We start from the raw sequence: 17739 nt of genomic DNA on the forward strand, positions 1-17739 counted from the left end.
CTTTCTGCCCCATGTTTTAGTACTTTGATTCAGAAAACTGAGCCCACGCAGGGAAACTGCTGGATCACACGGGAACACATCAGAGCTTCACCAGGCTCGACACCTGCACTCCCAAGGAGCTCGTGGCTTAGAAGCTTAGAAAGAAAAGCCACATTAGGCTGGAAAAAGTGCAGGGCTGCAGTGTTTCTTAGCCATTTTGCAGATGGCTGTCATGGGTGTGGAATCAATGGTAGCACACCCAGCATCATTTTTTCTCCAGTTATGCATCTGGCTTGAGAGCACTGCACCGTTATGGCCAAAGTAAGAGGAGGTTGCACAAACTATTCCTGTCTGGATTCCTGTGGTTTTTTACTCCTTCGTGTTTATGGTGGCTCAGTTTCTCCACTGTGAGTACAGAGTTCACACCAGGGAGCTTCATCCTGATAGCAACGGCTGTCACAGTTTTGCATCGGTTTGAAAACATTACTGTTTCATCTCTCTGCTGTGAGTTGTAAAACAATGAGGCACATCCATCCCCGGATTATCAGACATGTGCTTGGCTGTTAATAACAGATCCCATTCATGGTGGAGTAACTGGGAATGGCAGCCCTAATTACATTTCTGTGCCACCTGCCAGAGCGAACAGGGGAAAGCCTTGCTTGTAAACCCCATCGAGGGTCTGCAGTCTGGGTCCTCATTGTGCCACATCTGGTGGCTCATTTGTGGCCAGCCTTACCTATTATAAGCATCTTACAGGATACATGTCTCCGTTCTAACCTTCCTGCAGGCTTTATCCTTTTTTCTACTCCCTTTTTTCCTTTACCCAATTTCCATATTTATTTATCTATATATAAATAAATTTATATATATATATATTTTTTTTCCCCTTTTTACTCAACATGCCACCACCTGGAGAAAACTACTGTCAGTGAACACCCTGGAATAATTCCGTTCCAAGCTTCTTTATGAACATCTTTTAAGCTTGCATTTTTTTTACTTAATGCTATTTTGGAATAGCTTTTATGTCTATAAAAGTTCATCAACACTGGACGGCTGGATGGAAGAATCACAGTTTATTTAACTAGGCACACATCGTTGGTCATTTAGTTTATTTCCAATATTTCACTTTTGGAAACAATGTTACAGTGAATGTTTCTGTGGCTAAATATTTATACACATTCTCAATTGTTTCTTAGGATGAATGCCCACAAATGGGATGGCTGGGTGAAAATAATAAACATACATTCTTTTAAACTTTGTACTTTAAAAACTTAAAAAATATAAACAACTTAAATACTACATCGAACCCTCACATACTCATTCAACAATGATCAACTCCTGGCCAATTTTTTTTTCCTCTATCCTTCCATCTACTTCCCTCAATTCCTGCGTTATTTAGAAACAGATCCAAAGCATCATGCCAGAAAGACTCATTTCTGTTTTTTGCCACGTCCACCTCTGAGGCAATGAGCACTGGCTATTTGAAAAATGGGAGAGGAAAAAAAGTGAATTACTAGAAAACAAGAAAAAGGCTAACATCATGTCGGCATCATCCAGCGGGTGTGTGGGCTGTTGCACTTCCCTGCCACACCTAGGCTCAGGACTCATCATTTGTCTCCTGAACTCCTGCCTCAACCAGTAACCAGTCTCCTTTCTCCTTTCTTCTCTCTCTGTCCGGATAGGCATATATGTTTGCAAGCCATTTCACATCTTCCCAGATTGCACTCCAGAAAGGCTGATGGAATTCATGCTTCCCCCAGCACCATAGAGGAGTGCTCATGCTGGTGGTTAAAGCTTTGGCTCCTCTCCTTCCCTTTCCTCCTCCTTCCTTCCTTCCTCTCTCTCTCTTTTCATTATTATTATTTTTTTGGCAGCTGGCCAGTACAGGGATCGAACCCTGGACCTTGGTTTTATCCGCACCGCACTCTAACCGAACGGGCAACCGGCCAGCCCTCTTTTCGTGCTTTCTTAACCTTTGTTAATTTTCTAGACAACCCCCCCAAAAAAGAATCTTGTTGTTTTAGTTAGAATTAATTTGGTTATTAATGAAGTTAAAGCTCCCCCACCCCCACCCAATTTTCTCGTTGAACATTTGTATTTCCTCTTTGTGAATTGCCTTTTGCTAATTTTTCTATTGGAGTGTTTGTCTTTTTTAATTGTGTTCATTTATGTTAATCTCATAGCATTGTGCTTATATCAGTGATGCTGTGAATACTTTTTTTGGACCAAGATAGCATATTTCATTTATGTGAAAGAGTAAGTGTGTTTCATAAAGCTAACAGCTCAGAGCAGCATGTGACTGTTAACAGTCAGAGGGTCAGGTATGGCGTGAAGCAAGCCCATGTAACGAGGGGGCCTGAGCGTGGGGACGGAGCCCATGGGTGTTGGGGACAAAATAATTGTAACTGGAAAAATAATTTTTTCAAGAATTTCCTCACAATAGGAACATGATTTATTTATTTATTTATTTATTTATTTATTATTATTATTTTTTCCTTTTTGTCTTTTTTTCGTGACCGGCAATGGATCGCAACCCTCAGTGTCGCGCCTGTACCGGACCGGGACTGGCAACGGGATCGCAACCCTCGGTGTTGCGCCCGCACCTCGCTCAGCCAGTGAGCGGCTGGTCTGTATGTGGGATCCGAACCCTCGGTGGGAGCGCCGCCGCGCTCCCAAGCTGCGCACTGTAGCAGTGCGCCACCAGGCCGGCCCGGAACATGATTTTTTTAAAGTGAGAATTTATCCTTGGGCAGGGACAAGGGGAGACTTTTATAGGTCACTTGATCTCCTCCAGTCCTCACAGTCATGCCTGAGGCAGGTGGGCAGGTGAGACAGGTGGTATCCCATTCCCCATCTTCCCAGATCACCTCTTAATAAGATCTCTCGAGCCTGGGGATTTTCCTGTATCACACAGATTCATATTGTTTATGTGTGGAAGGCAAATAAAACATGAAACTGTATCAAACATTAGTAATAATGAAACCCTCTTTTTCCTTTTTTTTTTTTTTTTTTGCCACTCCTTCTACAACTCCCTCTCTTTTTCCTTTTTTTTAAAAAAAATGTTCTATAGCATGAAGGTCCGGGACCAGGTCATTATGACTTGAAAATACCTTCAGCAAGTTCTATTACTTCTTGTTTTCAGTCCAGAGTACCTCGATTCCTGCCCAGCTGTTCAGTAAGTATTGTAAAAGACAGACACCCCATAGGTGTGGTTATGGTTGTGGGTGGATGACTCCATGTGTGTGGTGGGCAGGGGGGAGGGGGAAGGGGGTTACAGTTCCATACGGTTCTGGTGTCCACAGTTGCCTGTCAAGGAGGGAGGGTAGGGCTCAAAACACCTGGAGGCCCTCTGCCAGCTTCAGACTCACAGTGACTCTAGGCTGAAGACCGAGGCTGAGTTATGGGTTCAGTTGGAAGCAGCAAGCACAATAATCAGCCATCAGCGTTATGATCTGGATGCTTGCGGGGGACACCTGGAATGAATGGAGGCACACAGCGCATGTGTCCCGCACGGCCACTCTCTGTGTGCGTGGCTTCTGGGAGCCTGGGGAAGCAAAACGTTGAAACAGAAACATTGTTATAAAACCAAATGGAACCCTAAGGCATGAGCAATCACCCTGCCCCCGAGGGCTCAGAACAGACAGGGATGGGGCTCGAGTCCATGGAGATACAAAGAAAGCGAATTCTGGGAGTGTGCAGAGAGCCTCAAAGGCCTGGAGAAGATCGAGAAAGATTACAAAAGCGTAAAGTAGAGCTTACCAAGAGCGGCATTTTGTAACGTTAAAAGAATTTTAATTCCCATGGCCTTGTTACTCCTAGCCTGCACCCCAGTCTGAAAGTCCCCAAGACTTGCTGGTATGTAGACTCATTTGAGATTGCTGGGGAGACAGAAATACAAATTCTTCCTGTAAGAAAATGGGCCCATCCAGGGGAGTCAAGGGGATGGGAAGAGAAGTTGGGGCAGTGGGTAGGAGGGACTAGTACTGCCTCTGTCTGGGCTGCGAATCACTTCCCCAAGCCCCATCTGTGGTGCCCATGCCCTGGCCTTCAGAATCCCTGCTCCAGAGCTGCTGGGCTGCAGTGTTGGAGTAACATGGTCTTTATCTGGAGGAATACTGGGGAGGTCCTGTCAGTAAAATCGCAGACAGACTGACAGCAGGAGGCTGGGGGTCCTCACACCTTAGCGGCATCCACATCATCCAAAAACATGTTTGTCAGACCCCGCAGGGCTGAGCATCCTCAGGCAGACTGCATCGTGCTAATCAAACTCCCAGGAAACCAAGCAAGAAGTCAGAAGGTGTAGTGTTAATTTATAAGCATCCACCAAGAGGACCTGGTGTCTGGGTCTGCTGCTCTATGGAGTCTCTCCCTTATTGGAAATTTTAATGGAAGCCAAGGACAGCCAGAAGGTCACAGGGCTGGGGCACTGAGCTGGATGTTCTCAAGGTGGCTAAGCCACAACTGGCAGCCTCCTGAGGGCTGGCCTTGTGGGCACAGGCCCCCTGGACCTCCTGTTCTGTGGTCTGGCCTTCCAGGATTCCACATGTATGTTCCACCCACATTAATAGCACTAATAGAGGCTTCAGCTTCCTTTGACATTTGGCCAGGACTTGATTAGATTTCCAGGCAGCTCCTCTGCTTTTGGCAAGGGAAACATCCTGTCATTTAAAGCAAGCAGCTTCTGCAGGCAGCTGATCTCATCCACTCTGGGTTGACTACTCTGTTCCACTCTCAGGATAATCCTATTTCCACTCTCACTGTCTCCTGAAGAGATAACAAACTGCAAGGATGGAAATGACAAGTAGGTAACAGTGAGTAATAATAGTGGTGGTGGCCAAGGTGTAGAGTGCTTGCTGCTGGCCTAGCAAAGTGCTGTCTGTCCTGCAGGGACTCCAGTGAGCTTCATTACCTTCCACGAGGAAGGTCCTGTGCCCCGTCAGGGAAGCCCATGGCCCAGGGTCACACTGAGCCACTGGTGATGGGACTAGGACTTGAACCCAGTCCTGTTGGACTCTAAAACCCTTGTAGCCCTTCGCCACCACACTGGTGCCTCTTCAACAGACCCAAGATAAAAATTCCTTTGGGTTTCAAAATATGTGCAGGCAACCCCAGCATGGGAAACATGCACCTAAGAAATTGAAAATCTTAGTCTATGAAAATGGCATTCGTTTGCATTTTATCACTACAGAAGAGAGGCTTTTTTTGGGGGGGCAGCTGGCCAGTAGGGAGATCCGAACCCTCGACCTTGGTGTTATCGCTTTGTTTAAATAATCAGTAAAATAATTTTTCAAGGATTTCATCTAAATGAAAACATGACTTTTAAAAATTAGAATGTGTAGGTCCCTTGAGAACACTTCTGACCCTGGGGTCCACAGACCCTGGTTGAGACACACCTTACTTGATTACACTGGGTCAGCAATTGAAACACGCCCGGGTTTGAGAGGGCAGTTTGGGCTTTTGAGTTAGACCCCCCAGGCTCAGACTCCAATCTCTCCAACCACTGGGAGGGGTCAGACGGCATTCCATGGGACAGGAACTGACTGGGTGAGTGCCCTTTGGGAGAAAGCGTCCCTTGAGGTGACCCTGCCTCTCCCAGCAGGTCTAGGTGGTCACTGACTTGTCCTGTCCTCTCAGCACCTCTCCAGCCCGGTGGTGAGCACCTGACAGGGACAGCCTCAGCTCCCAGGACACTCTCCAATTCAAGGGTCCTGCGGGCCTCAGTCCAGTCTGGGGTGGTCCTTGTTTCCATCCATGGGGGATTCATCAGCCACATCTAAGCCAGCAGCTAGGCACAGGAGCCTGAGGGTTCGGTGTCATCATCTCATCAGTCCCTGTTTTCTGTTCTGTTTTCAGAAAACCCCGGGCCCAGGAGCATATACACCTTCTGTACAATTCCCTAAGCAGTCCCCAACTGTAGCCAAAATGGGCCGAGAACACAGCCTTTTCTTCAACAACACAATTGGCTTTTAAAATAAAACAATCATAGCGTCAAGCTGCTTTGATATTTAGCAATTTCTTATGTTTAGAAAACTCTGTTCTGTCTACTCCTTAGGAAGGTTTGACCTCAGAACATAATCAACTGCCCAGGGTGACCATCCTGCCTGCTTATCTGGAATAGTTTTTAGCAATTTCTTATGTTTAGAAAACTCTGTTCTGTCTACTCCTTAGGAAGATTTGACCTCAGAACATAATCAACTGCCCAGGGTGACCATCCTGCCTGCTTATCTGGAATAGTCGCAGCATAATTACCAATTCACTCTCAAAAGTGCCCTGGTTTGAGCAATAAAGTATATGTACACTCTGCTTATTGCCAAAGATCTGTCCCAAGAGACAGTGCTCCTGGGCTGCTCCTGCAGCATCTCCGAGGGCCCTGATATGTCTGGGCTGTGCCCTGACTGGCCTCGGTCTCTCTAGCTGGATCTCAACTGCAGTAGGGTCGTGAGACCTCATGGTCCTCACAGAGACTTCCTTGGGTGGTTGGCATTAAACCAAGGCCAGGCTGAGCTTGGATCCCAAAATGGGGTTCTTTCCCTCTCTCAATTCCCTAAAAAGAACAATATTGATTCAATCCAGTGAGTATTTGTGGTTTCAAGTTTACAAAAGTATTTTGAGTATCTGCTGTGCTGGGGCTGGGTGGTAGGGATTTGAAATATAGGTGATTGAGGCTGTGGGTGAGTCTGAGGAGGGTCATAATGGGAGACGAGGCCACAAAGGGAGTTGGGGTAGCCCCAGCTTGGCAAAGGCTGTCAACAGTGTGCCAAGAAGCTACCTGGGTTTGAAGCTCAGGGGCTGCCCTCATGCCCATGACAGTTCCAATGGGAAGACAGGCTGTGGTCACAGGAAGTCGCCAGATCACTGCACTGGGTGCACAGAGGAGCGATGGTGACAATGAAAGTGTTCTGAGGGGGGAGACGGATGCGAGCCTGAGGTGGAGGTCGGCCACATGCAGGAGGGCAGCATGGCCGGCACCCAAGGGACCAGGAGGCCAAGATCCACAGAGAGGAGAGGGAAGAGGGTCAGGGCAAGGGACTCTAGGTGGGCAAAGGCCCAAGGCAGCAACGAACACCTGCTGGAGGGGCCAGGGGAAGCCTGGTGCAATGCCATGAGAGTGGCTGGCGGGGCAAGTGAGGGCATGGGGGCCGGGGCCCGTCACAGCCCTTCTGCTGCAGGGGCTCTGGCTGGGCAAATCCTTTGCCTGGTGGCTTGGCAGCTCGCAGAGCCACTGAAAACTAATTGGAAGGAATCCATTTTTTAAAGCATAATAATAATAATAATAATAAAACTAACAAAAAACAAATCAAAAGGCTTATGTTTTGTTTTAAAAGGAGGAAAAAAACCTCTCTTCTCTAGATTTAAGAGCCCTTATTAAAATGGGGCGGGGGGGAAGGCTGTCACCTGGGGGAATGTGTTCACGTGTCACGTCTGTGGAGGAAGCTCCCGCGATGCATCCCTCCAGAGCAGAAAGCACCAGATCAGACCGTGTCTCCGTGGTGTCTCTGGTCCGCCTTTGATCAGAGGACGGCTGCTGGGCAGATGGTTTCAAGATTGATTCTCCAAGGGGCTGACGCTCCCTGCATGATCAGAAGGTGAGGGCTGTGGTTCTGATGGAGGGAGGGGGTTTTCTCTAGGAAGCAGTGTCTCAGGTGGCACCTGGTACTCAGGGAAGTGGCCCTCGGAGGAGAGAGAAGCGGGAGGGGGTCATGTATGTCTTAATCAAGGGAACCCCTCAAACTAGCAAGGGGAAGGGGGGATTGTGTGGTAAGTATTTAGGGGCATCTCACCAGTCAGAGTGTGAGCTAGGGGCTGGCAGGACCCCCCGCAACCCCAGGCTCCACGGTCTCCTCTGCTTTTCCAGCTGGAGGCTGATTTTCACTGCCTTTATGGGTATAAAATCAAATGTGGCTACCTCAGCCTCTCCTCATGTCATTTCCTAAGTCAACATTCTAAAAGAATGTAACTAGCCCTCCTTGGTTCCAGTGACAGATTCTAGGAGGGAGAATCCAGTTGGCCAGCTTGGGCCGGGGCTGCAGGGCCCAACTGTGCGTGCGTTGTGGGGGCGTAATCACTGGGGAGGGCACTTCCCCACTGTCCTAGGAGAAGGTGAAGACCCTTGCAGAATATAAAGGGGAGGTGTCTTGACCAGCCTGCAGGAAGGGGGACTGCGGGCCTGCAGAGACTTCAGCTGGAAGTGAAACTGCTGGAGAACATTGGGCAGGGCCGGGGGACTACCTTGTGTTCTGTGTCCGCACGGGCATCCACCAAGCCTTGCCTCTGGCTCCACTGGCGTGTGCTGGGCTTCCTTTCTGGAGCGGGGGTGCCTGTATCTCAGACCTGTCTTTCTTACTTTGGATGATGACAGAGACTCTGCCCTAAGGGTTAGCAGAGGACCTGGCACAAGTCCTAGGTGGTAAGAAGAGCCACATTTGACTTGTCCTCTTTGGCGTATCTCAGTGTTCTTAGAGTATTTCATACAGTTTGGGGAGGCTTTCCCAGAAAAACTAGAGGGATTCTGAATGGCTTTTTCCCACCGCGAGCCTAAACCTGGAAAAATATTTCCAAAACAGGAAGAGAAGAGGCTGGACAGATCTGGGTTGATGTTGAGGTTGGGTGCTGAGGTTGGGATATTACCACCTAGCAGCTGGGACTGTCATGTGCATCAAATGACATGTCCAAAAGGGCTTAGCAAACCCATAGAGCACGTGGATATAAGGAACTACTGTGATTTGGGGGCTTGGCCCCCCCAGAACCCCCATCCTCACTGCCCTCAGGGTCTCAAATAGCCCACCCTATTAACAGCTGTGACACTGGCTTCTCTAGGTCCCTGCACTAGTTCCCCTGAGCATCCCTCTGTTCCTCCCCACCCCCATCACCCCCCCCACCAACTGCCCTCTGAATTTGGCTCCAACCAAAGGGAACGTCTTATCTTGGCTGCAAGTATCTTGTGCTGTTTTCATGTGAAATTCTCTCTCCATTAAGTCAGAGCATGTCAAAAGTCACAGCACTGAGGGGACAGCTTGTCCTTCCTTTCCTCCTCTTTCCCTCCTTCCCCACTCCCACCCTCTCACTGCTCCTGGGCCTTTAGGTGATACCTTCCAGACCTGAGGCTGAGTGGCAGGCACAGGCTTTGAGGCTGAGGACCACAGGTTGCTCAGGTGACTGGCTCTGTCTCCAGCAGTATCTCTTTTTTTTTCTTTAAAGATGACCAGTAAGGGGATCTTAACCCTTGACTTGGTGTTGTCAGCACCACACTCACCCAGTGAGCCAAGCGGCCATCCCTATATGGGATCCAAACCCGTGGCCTTGGTGTTATCAGCACCACACTCTCCCGAGTGAGCCACGGGCCGGCCCCCAGCAGCATCTCTTAACGTGCTTGATGCCACCTACTACAGCAAGGGACTGCCTGGTCTCAGGTCCACACACCTAGTATTACTTTGAAGCCCTACTAACATGGCTCAAAATCTATAAGTTCAGAATCAGTGGTTCTTTTCCTTTCCTTTTCTTTTTCTTAATTATAGTAAAACCACATAAAATTTACCATCTTGGCTTGCCAGTAAGCTCGCTAGGAAGAGTGTGGTGCTGATAACACCGAGGTTAAGGGTTCAGATCCCCATACTGGCCAGCTACCCCCCCCATCTTAATCATTTTTAAGTATACAGTTCAGTGTTATTAAATACATTCATAATGTTGTCCAACCAGAACCAGAACTCTTTCCATCTTTCTCTTTTTGGCAACTGGCTATTACAGGGATCCGAACCCTTGACCTTGATGTTAGCACCAAGCTCTAGCCAACTGAGCTAACCGGTCAGCGCTCTTCTCATCTTGTCAAACTAAAACTCTTTTGTACCCATTAAACAAGAACTCTACATTCCTCCCTCCTCCCAGCACCTGGCAACCACCATTCTACCTTCCATCTCTATGTTTTGACTACTCTATGTACCTCATATAAGTAGAATTATACAGTATTTGTCTTTTTGTGACTGACTTATTTCTTTTTTTTTTTTTTTTTTTTTTCCTTTTTTTTTGAGACCGGCCGCACCGCGCTCAGCCAGTGAGCACTGTGAGCGCACTGGTCATCCGTATATGGGATCCGAACCCGCAGCGGGAGCGCTGCTGCACTCCCAGCGCTACACTCTCCCGAGTGCGCCACAGGCTCAGCCCGTGACTGACTTATTTCACTTAGGATGATGTCTTCAAGGTTCATTCATGTCATAACATATGTCAGAATTTCCTTCTTTTATAAGGTGGAATAATATTCCATTGTATGTATGAGTATGTACCCCATTGTCTTATCTATTCATGTCAATGAACAGTTGGGTTGCTCCCATGTTTTAGCTATCACAGAAAGGGCTGGAAGATTAGCCCAGATGGTTAGAGCGCAGCGTTAAAGCACTAAGGTCATGGGTTCAGATCCCTGTACTAGCCAGCCACCAAAAAAAAAAAAAAAAAAAAAAAGGCAAATAATGCTACTGTGAACATGGGTGAACAAATATCTCTTCAAGACCCTGCTTTCAGCTCTCTTGGGTATATACCCAGGAGTGGGATTGCTAGATTATATGGCAATTCTATTTTTAATTTTTTGAGGCACTGCTATACTGTTTTCTGCAGCAGCTGCACCATTTTACATTCACACCAGCAGTGCGCTAGGGTTCCAATTTCTCCACATCCTTGCCAACCCTTGCCATTTTCTGGTTTTTTGATAGTAACCATCCTAATGGGTATGGGTGGTATCTTGTAGTTTTGATTTGCATTTCCCTAATGATTAGTGATGTTGAGCATCTTTTCATGTGCTTTCTGCATCTATATGTCGTCTTTGGAAAAACGTCTATTCGAGTCCTCTGTCCATTTTTGAACTGGGTTTTGTTGCTGTTGTTGAGTTTTAGGTGTTCTTTATATATTTTGTATATTAATTCCTTATCAGATGAATGGTTTGCAAATATTCTCTCCCATTCTGTGGGTTGCCTTTTTACTCTGTTGATAATGTCTTTTACTGCACAAAATTTTTTAATTTTCATGAAGTCAAATTTGTCTATTTTTTCTTTTGTTGCTTGTGCCTCATTGTCATACCTGAGAAATCCTTGCCAGATCTAATGTTGTGAGGCTCTTGCCCTATGTTTTCTTCTAACAGTTTTATTGTATTAGGTCTTACAGTTAGGTCTTTTGATCCATTTTGAGTTGATTCTGTATACAGTCTTGGGTAAGGGTCCAACTTCATTTGTATGCATGTGAATATCCAGTTTTCCCAGCACCATTTCCTAAAAAGGTCCATTGAATGGTTTTGGCACTTTCATCAAAAATCAGTTGACCATATGAGATGCAAGGACTTCTTTCCTGGCTCTCTGTTCTATGCTATTGGTCTGTATGTCTGTCTGTATGCCACTACCACACTGCTTTGATTACTATAGCTTTGTAGTAAGTTTTGAAATCAGGAAGTGTGAGTCCTCCAGCTTTGTTCTTTTTTAGGATTGCTTTAGCTTGGAATCAATTTCAGCCATTCAACTTGCATTTTAGAATCCCCTGGGGAGTCTTTAAAAATCTCAGTGCCCAGCAGCTCTCAGTCAGAACACATTAGACTCTGGGTCAGGATTCAGGCCTAGCATTTTTTAACTGCCTTCTACCCCGATTCCAATGAGAACTACCACTGAGATAGTGTGAGGTACCGATTACCAGTAACTCTGCTCTGGGATGCAGGTAGTCCCCCACAATCCTAATAGTTTAAGGAGACAGGGTCCCTTCCTTAGGAAGCTACCCTTCAGCTACAAAGATGAGATTGACTCATTTTAGCTCTTGGCTGAGTCCTAAGGGAAGAGAAAGGCATATGGCTGAAGTTTTCTGGGAGAAGTTAGCACCTGGAGCATTGCCAGGTGGCTGTTGTTCTGGATAGAAAGACAAGCAGGGGCCTGAACCCAGGAGGCAGGGCGCGGGGAGCCGTGTGGGTTACCTGGAGTGTGGGGCTTGATGACGGCTGCCATGGCCCCCTTGTCCCCTTTCTGAAGTCCCAGAACTCAGAGGTCCTGCGTGGTAATGGAGGCCTTCAGAAGAGGGGGAGTTGTGGGTGCTCTCTCGTGTGCCCACCCTTGTGCCAGGGGAAGCTCTTTAACCAGACTGTCTATGTTAGTTTCCTGTGGCTGCTGTAACAGATCACACAGCCTTTGTTGCTTAAAACAACACACATTTCTTATCTTACAGTTCTGGAAATCAGAAGTCCAAAATCAGTTTCCTTGGGCTAAAGTCAAGGAATTCCTCTAGAAGCTCTGTGGGTAGAAGGTTTCCTGGTCTTCTTCAGTTTCTAGAGACCACCCGCACTCCTTTGTTCACGGACCCTTCCTCGTATCGCTGCAAACGCTGCTTCCATCCTCATGTCTCCTGTTACTGACTCTGAACCTCCCACCTGCCTTGTATTTGCACCTTGTAATTACATCGGGCTCACCCAGTTAGTCCAAGATAATCTCCCCATCACAGTCTTCAATTTAATAATGTTTACAAAGTCTCTTTACCACGTAAAATAACATAGCCACAGGTTCTGGGGATTAGGACGTGGACATCTTTAGGGTACATTTGGCCCACCATACCATCTGTCTAACCTTTAGCTGGGACAGCAAATGAGGCATTGTTCTGCCTGAAATACTGCCCTCACCCCTGGCCCTGGTGTGCTAACTCCAAGCATCCTCCCCACCTTCCCAGGCTGGGCAGTACCTCTCACAAGTGCTCCAGCTCACATACTTGCCGAGGCCACTGCTGAATTGCGGGCTCCGAGATCCTAGAATTGGGATCTACACAGGCACTGGTGAATTTCCTAGTGCCTAGCACAGTGACAGTACATAGTAGATGCTCAAGGAATACTGTGTGTACTCCAAGACAAAGTGAAGGCTTCCCCTTGCAACTGTCATTCAGGAAATAGAAAGAAGCCTTGTATAAAGTCACCTTGAATTATGTGGAAGCTCCTTGGATTATTTTGAACCACAAAGTACTGACTAGGGAAGATCTTTTAGCTTGAATAACCCCAGTTGTTGCTGGTGTTGGATGCTGACAGAAATCATCTGATGAAATTATTTTTTTTAAAAAAAGGAGGTAAAGAAATTCTGAACTGATTTAGAAACAATTCCCGGAGGTTTGATCTATGGTTACAACGTGCTAGATATTATAAACAAACTCTATAGATGACTTAAAAAGCAATCCAGTTAAAAGTTGCATTATGGAGAATGGAGTTGAAAACTCTTCCAATGTTTTACTTATGGCTCCAGATAAAATCTCTGGTGGCTACATTATAAAACGATTTAAAAAGTGCCCTGTCTTAAACAACTTGGATGGACAGAAAAATGAAGGTTCTAAATATCGTGTCCAATGTCCCAAGTACCCCAGTGTCTTGATAAAGATCCTAATAGTGAAGATGAATATTTCTAAAGTAATTTAATTTATAGAATAGGATTAAATATATGTGTAAATTTATTAAGCAAATAAAATTGGGACCAATTGCAGGCCCTTAAGCAGCCATAATAGACTCAGGAGGGCTGTAACTTCTTTGCAGAGGCCCCCTCCCAGACACCACGAGGGTAAAGCACTGGGATGGCGTGTGGGTTGGGCAAGTCCACCTGGCCAGAGAGGGAAGACCAAGGTCAGCCTGTGGGTGGGGACAAGGTGGCTTCACTCCACATTTATTCCCCAAGCCTCCCCTCAGCAGGAGGACCTCCCTGGAACTCAGCTGGTGCTCCACTCATGGGGGCACACAGAAGTGTGGCTGAGCCCAGGTGTGTGGGATGTGGGGCTATCCCAGAAAGCAGAACCCACAGGATCTGCACTGGGTGTTCTGACAGATCCTAAGGGCCCCATAAGGTGAGTGGTGGGAGGCAGGTGAGGGAGGGCTTCTAGAAGGTGTGGGAACTGGATCCTGAAGGACAAGGGGCAAGGAGTGAGCCCCCAGAAGGAATTCTGGAAAGAGTTCTTGCAGGGTCTGGATGGACATGGGAAGGTGTATTAGTCCATTTCCATGGCTTATAGAATGCCTGAAACTGGTAATTTATAAAGAAACAAAATTTATTTCTTACAGTTTTGGAGGCTGGGAAGTCCACAGTCCTGGGAGTGCCTCTGGTGAGAGCCTTGTTCTCAGTGGTGACTCTATAGCAATGCAGGGTGTCCCATAGCCAGAATGGCCTGAGCAAAAGAGAGCTAACCTTCTCACTCATCAGAACCATGTCCATTACTCCATGAATGAATCAATCCATTCACTAGGGCACAGTCCTCACAATCTAATCACCTCTTAAAGGCCCCATCTTTCAAATACTATAATCAGATTTCCCACCCTCTTAGCACTGTTACAATGGGGTCAAGCTTCAATGAGTTTTGGGAGTACATTCAATCCACAGCAGATGGCATGGCTCCTCGAGGCCACAGGACACCTGATGGCCTCACAGGAGGAAGAAGGAGGAGGAAGGAAAGAGGGCAAGGCCCCAGGAGAGAATAGCTCCCAGCTCAGAAGAGAAGCTATTTATATGGAGAAGGCCCAGCACAGCCTGCAGGGGCCTCTGTGGGCTTGTGCCCAGCTTGCACTGGGCCAGGCTGTCCAAAGCCCTTGCACCCATGGCAGAGTGCTCTCAGGGTGGGGTGTGTGTACCAGGCAGCATATTACCACCCAGAGCCACTGAGCCCTGGGCCTCGTGATGGGTGGGGCAGTGAGTTGTGGGCTTGCAGGGACAAGATGGGAGAAAGGCAGTTCGTGATAGCTTCTTCCTTCTGGGCCCAAGCTGAACAAAACATCCCAGTCAGAGTGATGGGGGATTGCCCAGGTGGTGGGGACGCCATCTGTGCTCTTGATCTTCATGCAGGGAAGGGACTCCCGCAGGTGTCAGAGCTGCACCTCTTCAGCAAGAGTCTCTCCAGGCTTGCTCTGATTCCAGTCTGGGTGCACATGTTCCCTGGGTTGACACGTGTGCCACAGATGGACGCAGCGGGTGAGATTCTGGAATCCACCTCCCCACCACCCACAGGCCAGTCTCCAGGTGCACAAGGTGATGGTGCAGGGAAGCCGAGGTGGCCTCTCTCTGGGGATATGCAGGGCCAACAGGAACAGGCACACTCAGGGTCCATGGGTCTCCAGGGAGCACCCTGTTGTCTCTTTCCTTGAGTTTACCTCCAGTGATCTCTATTCTTCATAATTGAAAGAGCCTGATGAAAATTCTAAGGAATGTTTGGCAGGGGACAGCACGATTCTTCTGTCAGGAGATCCCTAGCCTCCCAGGATCCTTCCGTTAGTACCATGTGGGTGAGCCCCAAGGCCACTTAGGCAGGAGGCTCCCTGACTGTGGCTTGCATCAAGCTGGCAGCATGGTCTGGGCAAATGAGAGAGAGGTTGGTTTAGCCAGAGGCTTCCCAAGACCAAGAGATATTTGCACAGTGACGACAGCTGAGTGCCAGGTGGGGGTTCAAAGGCAGCAATGAGCACTTTGGGACCAGAAAGGAGACCGGGTGGTGGTGGCTGAAATTCCGTTCATATTTATGCCTGCAGATACCCAAGTGAGCAGTGGGGCTGTGTCCTGGAAAATGGCAGGTGGGCTGAAGGTCCATGGGGGTAATAGGGCAGCCCCAAGTCTTGTCCCTAGACTCTAGGTCCTGTCCTGGCATGATGGGTTTAGACACGGGAGCTGGCTCCCTTGCTCTGTAGTGAGGGTCTGTGTGAGCACAGTGTCTGCAGCCTGGGGCCTGGGGTCAGGAGATGCCTGGGGTTCAGCAGGTCTCCACCACGGCCCAACTTTCCAACATTTGACCAATTTAAGGTCAGCATGGCAAGACCCTGGCCAGGAACAGGAAGCCTGAGCCTCCCTCTCTCCACATTCCCTCCGTTCCTTTCCCTGTAGGATGAGCTTTCTAGACCTCTCTCTCAGGCTGGCAGACGATGTAATATCACCTGTGGCCTGAGGTGGCCTTTAATTCTTGCCCAAGGGGGCCATGAACTGGGGGTTAGGGCATGTGACAAGTAATTTGATACCAATTGTTCATCAATAGAGTTTGTGAATGTGTTACCTTAAAAGATCACAGCAGAAGAGAAGCCCTTCCTCACGGGGACAGCAAGGCTGTGCCGTAGCCCCAGCGCAGGGCTGAGGCGGAGGTGGAGGCGGCCAGGCTGCCGGAGGCCTGGGGAGCGGGAGGCTCTGTCTAGACCAGACCTGGTCTAGGGGAAGCCTCAGGGCAGCTGTCTTCAAAGTGGGGTGGCTGCAGCCTTGGGGGTACAGTAGGTGATCCCTTGGGGTACATGAAGAAAATAGAGCTTCTGCGTAAATTTACATCATTCTTCAAAATTTTTTGATGCACGTTTTGACTATTTGTTTGTTGTATTTTTGTTGGCTAGCTGGTACAGGGATTGAACCCAGGACCTTGGTGTTATGAGCACCATGCTCTAACCAACTGAGCTAACCGGCCAGCCCTAGACAGAGTCTATTGGCATGTGGTATAATTTATTTAGTGGGGAGTACTGGTGTGGACTTCTTGGCAGAAGGGGCCCATCAGGACATGGCCGGGGTCCTCCCCCTACTCCTCTCCTGCATGCTGCAAGTGCTCCATCAGCAATGCCCGAGGGTTAGTCTCCCGTTCAGCTACTCCCACCTGTGCCCTGGAAGCAGCAGGGGGCTCAGGCCTGCCTGGACCTCCTCCTACCCACCGCCAGGCTTTGGCCTATCCTCAGCACCCTCTCCAAACCCTGACGGTTCATCCACTCTCACCTGGCAACACCAGCCCAAATCCAAACCTTCTTAGAGGGCCCCTCTCCCAGGCCTCCTCCACAGCCCCTCCAGAGCTGTGTGGCCCAGGCCTTGGCTCTGATGACTTCTCTGGCCTCTCCTCCTGCAACGCCCCTCTTCTCCAGGGCCCAGCTCATGGCTGGTTCCAAGGTTGGGTACTGGATGAATGAACACGCTGCTTCAGACAGCCTGCTTCCCCGTCAAGGGTCTCTTTATTCAATCTGCAAAGTCGCTGTCAGCAACTTGGCCCAGCCCTCTGTGACTTCCAGCAAGGGAGCACTTAAAGTCAAAATGTATCCAGTGCCCTTCCTATCACCAAGAAGTGGATGTGGAGAGGGGGATGGGGGTTAGGGAGTAACTGGGTAAGGGACACAAAGAATAATTACAATTTGTAATGGTGAAACATGCTAATAATATTGATTTGACCATCACATATTGTACACAAATACTGACAGTCAACTCTGTACCCTATAAATATGTGTAATCAATTATGTCTCAATTCAAAAAAAAAGAAAAAGAATTGAACACCAACATCTTTGGGCACCCTGAGGTAAATCAACAGCATTTGCTTTTTATTTTTTTTTCTAACAGAATAGCAGAAAAAATAGATCTCTATCATATATATATATATTTATATACACACATACACAAAGAGAGATCCTTCAACCAAGAGACAAAGGACCTGGCATCCTCCGTGGTGGCCCCGGCCTGTGTGGGAAGGGCCAGCAGGCACTGGCTCTCTTGGGAAGCCCCTCAGGACGTGCTGTGCTGAGCCAGTGTGGTGTGGAGAGGGGTCTCCAACAGCCCTCCCCCTACAAGGAAGACGGAGCCATGATGAACCAGGGCAGCCCCTGCCCACCCTTTCCATGCTTCTTTTTTTTTTTGTCTTTTTGTCTTTTTCCGTGTCCGGCAACGGATCGCAACCCTCAGAGCCATGATGAACCAGGGCAGCCCCTGCCCACCCTTTCCATGCTTCTTTTTTTTTTTTGTCTTTTTGTCTTTTTCCGTGTCCGGCAACGGATCGCAACCCTCA

At 48.2% G+C, this 17739-nt stretch overlaps 1 protein-coding gene and 1 non-coding gene across 2 annotated transcripts in view; one reads left to right on the forward strand and one right to left on the reverse strand.

Annotated features, from left to right (window-relative positions):
• Positions 1–5955, forward strand: part of LOC103601993 (chromosome unknown open reading frame, human C2orf61) — a 46744-nt gene extending 40789 nt beyond the window's left edge. The window contains exons 6-7 of the mRNA XM_008586397.1: positions 3050–3154; positions 5833–5955. Of these exons, the coding sequence (XP_008584619.1) occupies positions 3050–3154; positions 5833–5949 (222 nt within the window). The 3' untranslated portion in view covers positions 5950–5955. The remainder of the gene's footprint in view (positions 1–3049; positions 3155–5832) is intronic.
• Positions 5956–16315: 10360 nt separating this feature from the next.
• Positions 16316–16389, reverse strand: TRNAM-CAU. The gene has a single exon. It is a non-coding gene; the product is annotated as a tRNA-Met (tRNA).
• Between the last annotated feature and the right edge of the window lie 1350 nt (positions 16390–17739).

Source organism: Galeopterus variegatus, unplaced genomic scaffold (assembly GCF_000696425.1).
Source record: "Galeopterus variegatus unplaced genomic scaffold, G_variegatus-3.0.2 Scaffold3974, whole genome shotgun sequence".
NCBI lineage: Eukaryota > Metazoa > Chordata > Mammalia > Dermoptera > Cynocephalidae > Galeopterus > Galeopterus variegatus.